This window comes from Argentina silus, assembly GCF_951799395.1.
Source record: "Argentina silus genome assembly, chromosome: 19".
NCBI classification, from domain to species: domain Eukaryota; kingdom Metazoa; phylum Chordata; class Actinopteri; order Argentiniformes; family Argentinidae; genus Argentina; species Argentina silus.
Window position 1 is genome coordinate 4022489 of NC_139673.1, and position 7500 is coordinate 4029988.

Sequence of the window (7500 nt, forward strand, 5' to 3'; positions counted from 1 at the left end):
TGTGTGTGTTTCCTGTCTCTCCCTTCCCTCCCCCACTTCTCCCTGCTACTGTACATTGTTCCGCTGACCCCCCCCCCCCTCCCCCCTGCCCCCTGCCCCCGCCCCCCCCGGTCTGTCTCACTGCTGGTTACATAAGGCTAGGGGGCCAAGGTCTGTGTGAATACACACTCCGGAGCTGTCTTGTCATTGCTGATGTCGTAACAATGGTCGCCCGTGACAGATTCTCCCTCCCAGGCAGCGTTTAGTGACTAATCTGTGGGGGAAATGAAAATGTCAGGGCTGTGTGCAGGGCTGTGCGTTGGAAGTGACGGTGACTGAGGCCTACTGGTGTTTACTGTTATCGTCCTCCACAGATTCAATCATCACAGGAATGCTAAACTAGCCTCATCGGAAATAGCTTTCCGTACGGTACTGTACTGTCTAGACCAGGGGAGGCTGGTGAAGGTAGAAAATGGGAGGACGGGCTCCTTGTAATGCATGGGACGGTATCAAACACGTTCCTCGTTATATCATGACTTCATGTGTAGTTTAATCTGCCTTGACATTTTGACATTTTGACGTTTTGACATTTTGACGTGGCACAGCACTGCTCTTGCCTTCTCTGGGGAGAACCCTGTATGAACCCTGTATGTCCTGCTGTTTTACCACAACTGTTAGTACACAAGTTAGGATGCATCTCCGTTGGGTCCTTTTATACCATTCCAAACAATAACAGAGACCAGCATCAAACTGGGGAAGCTTGTTGGCCAACCATATATATATATATACACAGTACCAGTCAAACGTTTGGACACACCTTGCCAAGAGTGTGCAAAGCTGTCATCAAAGCAAAAGGTGGCTACTTTGAAGAATCTAAAATATAAAACATATTCTGGTTTGTTGAACACTTTTTTGTTTACTACATAATTCCGTATGTGTTCCTTCATAGTTTTGATGTCTTCAATATTAATCTACAATGTAGAAAATAATTTAAAAAATAAAGAAAAGCCATTGAATGAGAAGGTGTGTCCAAACTTTTGACTGGTACTGTATATATAAACAAATGCAAAGAGTGTACAGTCGGTGTTCTGATCCGGCAGAGAGCGGCAGGCCTCCTGTGTCCACTCAGCTGTGACAACGTGGTCCAAGTAACAGGTGGAATGTGAGAGGAGCGTTGGTCATCATTCACAATAAGAGATCCAACAGCGCTGTCATTGTATGAGTCACAATGAAAAAGAAGCCAGAAGTTTGGCTCCCACACAGACAAGAACACGGCTAAATGGCTGTCTTCCAAATCTGTCTCCACCTGTCCTCCCATTCCTACCTCCACCAGCCCCCACCTGTCCTCCCATTCCTACATCCACCAGCCCCCACCTGTCCTCCCATTCCTACCTCCACCAGCCCCCACCTGTCCTCCCATTCCTACCTCCACCAGCCCCCACCTGTCCTCCCATTCCTACCTCCACCAGCCCCCACTGCTCTGAATTCATACAGTATGGGACCAAGAGAGATTGCGAACTCTATCGATCCTAGGCCTAAATGATTCACATATTCACGGACATCTCTTTTTTTTTTTTGAAATATGTTTATTGATCAAACCTCAAAGTATAATACAAGCTGTAAAGAGAATGACCATGAGTAACAGGTTTGATATTTTCCTTTTTTTTTTTTTAAACAATATACACAAATTCCCACCCATTCCGCCCCTCCCTCACACTCCATTCATTTACATAGATAGTGAACAAGTATCTCCTACCCATCCACTCCCAAGCAAAAAATGTTTTTCAGTGTTTATTGAACCTGGTTCGGCCTGGTAAGATAAACAGCTCTTCAGCGAGCGGGGCCGGGGAGGTCACAGAGGGACCTGAGGGACCTCACAGAGGGACCTCCCAGCGGGAATAAATCCTGGAAAACCACAAACAACCCACCATTAACAAACAACAAATCAGCCGCCTGGGGCCATGCCCTAACATGGTGTGACTGGGAGGTGTTGTGTCTCTCCACCTCTCCTCTCCCCTCCCCTCCCCTCCCCTCCCCTCCCCTCCTCTCCTCTCCTCTCCTGTCCTGTCCTCTCCTGCCCTGTCCTGTCCTGTCCTGTCCTGTCCTGTCCTCTCCTCTCCTCTCTGTCATCCTGATGTATAGGTTTGTTTGTTCTGGATGCAGCTGATGTTACACAGTCATTGACCCTGGACCAGCACGTTCATGATTCATCACCGCTGTGGAACAGTGCTGTTTGCTTGCGTGTGTGTGTGTGTCCCAAGAGTGGAGTAAACTACATTAGTTTGGTTTATTTGTTGAGGAGTGGGCTGATAAACTGGGACTGATTCTGTCTGCCCCCACCCCCCCCACCCCCCCTTCCAATAATGCTCCTGGTCTTATCATGAGATGGCCTAACACAATCTCAACGATCAGGAGACCATCACATCTGTGTCCACTCCACAGCATGTAGGCTATCGTTCTAATCCAACCACAGGGGATTACAGCACAATTTGAATTCGATTTGCGCAAAAGCTTTCCTGAATGTTTCCCTGTAATCTTGTTCTCTCAGATTGCTTTAGCTGCAAGACAGATTACTCAGTCGCTACTTAAGAACAGCGTTCAGGAACTTGACCGGTTCTTGGTAATAGTGACTTGTTTTTGTATTGAGCGTCGTTCGTCAGGTCGGCCGGTGACCCCAGGCCTCCTTGTACAGACAGGCCGTTTCCTGCCGCTAACCTCATGAAGTCTGCAGCTGCTGTGTGTCACAGATGAAACCCTGCACTGCATGCTGGCTCACAGCTCACACAGTGGTCCACCTGCTTCAGAGAAATGTCTTGAGACCCAGAGTGAGAACCATGACGTGGGGAGTGTGTGTGTGTGTGTGTGTGTGTGTGTGTGTGTGTGTGTGTGTGTGTGTGTGTGTGTGTGTGTGTGTGTGTGTCTGTGTCTGTGTCTGTGTCTGTGTCTGTGTCTGTGTGTGTGTGTGTGTGTGTGTGTGTGTGCGTGTGTGTGTGTAACGGCACACGTGCAGGCTTTTGTTTGAGCCCAGCCCAGCCCAACAGACCATTCCTCATTCCATCCCATGCATTACAATGAGCCCGTCCTCCGATTCCGACAGGACCTCCACCAGCCTCCGGCGGTGTGCATCAGGGATCTCTCCCCTGTCCTGAGCTGTTCAAGTGGACAGGTCTCAGGCCCAGCGGTCCTGCTGCTGCTGCAGGACCCATTAGCACCGCTAGGCTATCTTTAGCCTCCTGGTGACAGGGGCATGCTGCTTTCTGTCCCTACTGATACGTGTGACGTCTGCAGCGTTTTCTAGTGGTGTTTGTTGGGGGGGGAAACAAGTCTACAATGACAAGTAAGGTCAGTGTTGCTATTATGTAGTTTCCTTCCCATTGTGTCGTAAAGGGTAAAAGGTTCCACAATTTCCTCTGTCATTGTGGATGTTCAGAGAAAGCCTCCGTCCGTTTCACCGTTATCTCGCGTCTTACGCAACTGTGGTTTGTGAATGCAGGGCGATTGTTCCAAATGGTGGGGGCTGGTAGCAGCCTATGGGAGACGTTGTCAGTAATGCTGTCTGATGGCGGACCCTGTCCCATGCAGGCTACTGGGGAGAGGGCCTCAGGTCTGTGGTGGTACCATCTCTGGAGAGAGGGCCTCAAGTCTGTGGTGGTACCACCTCTGGAGAGGGCCTCAGGTCTGTGGTGGTACCATCTCTGGAGAGGTTACCCCCTGAGGGCAGATTGATGCTGTTGTCGTAGTGTACATTTCACTGCAGGCGTGTGAGTAAGGCCAGAGAAGGCTGGGGGCTCTGCAGTAAAACCATAGGAAGGATTGGAGACTAATATGATGTTGTGTTCTAGGCACTGTGGTGGTGGCAGCACACAGGTTCAACCATTAGGAGGGAAATCTGTAAATCAGTGTTGGGAGCTGATTTTAGGCTGGCCCTGTTTGTGGCTTGTTGTTAGTGTAGCTAGTTGTAGATGTTCTAGATGTTCTAGATGTTCTAGATGTTTTTGGCTTGACGTGTAGCCTTGTTTTTGTTTTTTCTGAATTAGCCTCTTGTATGCACAGAATTTTAATCTTCTTATGACTGGCAGGGAAGGAATGGGTCCTGGTCCACAACACGCTTTGTGTGGTTGACACAGTTCTCGAGGACAAAATTCGGCAGATATTCTCGCTGGCTAAAATGCCATTTTAGTTGTATTTTAGCAAGAGGTACCTCAAAAAAATAAAAACCTAGCCCTTTTTTTTTTCTCCTGCGGGGAAATTGTAATAAACTAGCTTAGGAAAACAGACAATGAGTGAATTTCTGCAACCCACACGTTGCCACTTGGGTATGTTTTATGCAAATGGTTTCCTGTGAAACATGCTTCATTAAGAATTCAGGTCTCCCAATTTATGTAGCACCAGACTAAGTAGATGCAGATTGATCTACTGCGACCTGCACAGTAGCAAGAGCTGGAGTGATGCGCAGGGAGATAAAAGGCTATCAGGACATTCATGGGCAGGGAAGTGACTCTCTCCGAAGACGCCCTGCCCTTTCACACTGACTCACATGGTCTCCCGCCCTCTCTCTCTCTCTCTCTCTCTCTCTCTCTCTCTCTCTCTCTCTCTCTCTCTCTCTCTCTGTCTGTCTGCCTCTCTCTCTCTCTCTCCCACCCTCTCTCTCTCTCTCTCTCTCTCTCTCTCTCTCTCTCTCTCTTTCTCTCTCAGCTCTGAATGCCTGGCCAGAGAGCGTAGAGGCAGAAGAGAGAAAGACTGCCGAGAGAAATGGGAGAGAGAGTGGAGAGAAAAAAGGGATGGAGTGGAAGGAGAGGAGAGATACAAGGGAGAGAGAGAAAGAGAGTGGGGAGAGAGTGTGGAGAGAGTGTGGAGAGGGTGGAGAGGAAAAAGAGTGGAGAGAGAGAGTGGAGAGTGAGACCATACCATATAAACACACACAGAGAGAGAGAGAGAGAGAGAGAGAGAGAGAGAGAGAGAGATTACCTCTCCTGCAAGTGTGTCAGTAGAGAGCTTGCGTGACGCTGACGCTGATGATGGTGATGATGAGGAGACCAATGTGTCAGTTATCAGACACAGGCAACATTAGCAGAACACCAGTGAGTCAGATTGCCAACACGCTGACTCACTCTGTCAATACCCTCATCATTCCTGTTCTAACTTGATAACTTATAGTATCTCTCTTTCTCCACTCAATGTTTGTCCAAATGCTTTATTGCTTTATTGCTATATTTGTAGGGTAAGGCAATGTAATGTATCTGTTATTAGGGTATGTCCTAAATATATGCCCTAATATACCTTGTCTGTCATTGCCAAAGCATTGGTGTAAACACATTAACGACAAGATGGTAATCATTAATGTATACATTCTCTCTCTCTCTCTCTGCCCTCTCCCTCTCCCTCTCCCTCTCCCTCTCTCTCTCTCTCTCTCTCTGCCCACTCTCTCTCTCTCTCTCTCTCTCTGCCCACTCTCTCTCTCTCTCTCTCTCCCTCCCTCCCTCCCTCCCTCCCTCCCTCCTTGTGTTATGCAGCTATTGAGTGAGAAGATAAGTGGAGTTGAAGGAACAAAGCTGGATGAAGAGTTTATGGAGATGGAGAGGGTAATGATGGAACCACCATTAGCAACATGACACCCCCCCCTACACACACCCCCCCTACACACACCCCCCTGCAGGCTTTTGTTTCAGTCTAGCACTAGCAAACCGGATTCAACTTACAGTCCCATCAAGCCTCAGTTGAGATGAATCAGGTGTGTTGCTGCTAGGTTGGCCAAAAGCCTGCACAACTTGCAGGTCCCCAGGACCAGAACTGGGAATGTTACGACATTGGAATGCTGAAATAAAGAGGTGGTCTGTGTTGGTAATGTGATCATCTTGTTTCTAGAAAATCGACGTCACAAACAAATCAGTGTTCGACCTCTTGTCCAAAACAACAGAATACCTCCAACCCAACCCAGGTAAGACTGCGCTGAGAGTCATAACACAGACAAACTCAACTTTCTGCATCGCTGCTCGTAGAAATATAACAGATAGAAGGGACATACTGTAGTTCTTAAAGCCTTGCTATGGCAAATATCAGCTTGAAACGATTGTTGCTTTCAATGGGAATGTCCATTCTGATTGTTCTATTTCTATGTGTTTGCTACTCCATCCAGGTGAATGGTGGCGCAGGCTAACAGCTTCTGTTCTGTTTGCTGTGTGTGTCCCTGTAGCCTCCAGAGCCAAGCTGGGCATGTTGAACACGGTGTCGAAGATGCGGGGCCAGGTGAAGACCACGGGCTACACCCAGACGGAGGGGGTGCTGGGGGACTGCATGCTCCGCTACGGCCACGAGCTGGGGGACGAGTCCGCCTTCGGTACGACACAGTCACACACACACACACACACACACACAGTCTATACGCTGTGGAAGTCTATGTCACAACCTGCAGAATGTAAACAAAACTGGAGATATTCCTCATTTGTGGAGACAGACCTCACCCGTATGATTGCGAGCAAAGGAGAGTCAGCGTGGTCGCAAATTAACGGTAAATTCCAGTAAATTACTCAATGTGCCTTATGTGCAAGCTGAGTAAACCTTCGGCTAAATCAGAACATATTTACACTTCATTAGCAACCGCTCAGATTTACTTTGGCTAGCAATCATAACGTTGACATTTGTCTCCAAAAATGACAAATGTCTCCAGTTATGTTTAAATTCTGCAGCCCAGTATGATGTGATGTAAAGACTTTCATAACGTAAAGGCTTACCATCAATCTTGCACGTAGGCGCTATATAAATACAGTCTGATTTGATTTAATTTGACTATGAGATAGCTCGGCGTGGGACTTTCTCAGTGGTAAACGAGCTGCTGAGAAGGACGTTTCATAGTTTCCTAGTCTCCTAGTTTCATAGTTTCATAGTTCCGAGGAGCAAACGAACGCTAGATTACTCACTTGCCCATGCTTCTTACTCACCTTTTCCACGACCACAGCAGAGCCTAGCGTAGGGACCATCGCCACAGACATCCTCTCTGAACTAGTCAATGATTTAGTTTCACCTTTTCCACGACCACAGCAGAGCCTAGCGTAGGGACCATCGCCACAGACATCCTCTCTGAACTAGTCAATGATTTAGTTTCTGTGCCCTTGAAAAACTCCGGGCCCCGGTCATGACTATTATTAGATTTGGAGGCTGCGTGCTGTGGAGTGAAGCCACTGTTCTCACCTTGAAGAAGAGGTCATGTGTTGCTGTGCTCTCTGAACACTGGAGAGGAAGCCTTTGAAGTGCTTTTCATCCTGACTGTGCACCCACTCTCACACACACGATCACACGCACATGCACACAAACGCACACACTCTCTCACACATACACACACTCTCTCACACACACACACACACACTCACACACACACACACACACGCACACGCACACACACACGCACACACTCTCTCACACACACACACACACTTCCTCTCTCTAACACACATACACACCCACATTCTCTCTCTCTCTCTCTCACACTCATGCTGTGTGCAGGCAGCCAGTGAGATGAAGGGA

General features: G+C 48.2%; 1 protein-coding gene across 1 annotated transcript in view; it reads left to right on the forward strand.

The window, feature by feature from the left end:
• The window catches only part of sh3gl3a (SH3-domain GRB2-like 3a), a 21677-nt gene that overhangs the window by 10232 nt on the left and 3945 nt on the right, over nucleotides 1-7500 (forward strand). The window contains exons 2-4 of the mRNA XM_083691049.1: nucleotides 5493-5561; nucleotides 5845-5917; nucleotides 6173-6316. Coding sequence (XP_083547175.1) covers nucleotides 5493-5561; nucleotides 5845-5917; nucleotides 6173-6316 — 286 coding nt within the window. The remainder of the gene's footprint in view (nucleotides 1-5492; nucleotides 5562-5844; nucleotides 5918-6172; nucleotides 6317-7500) is intronic.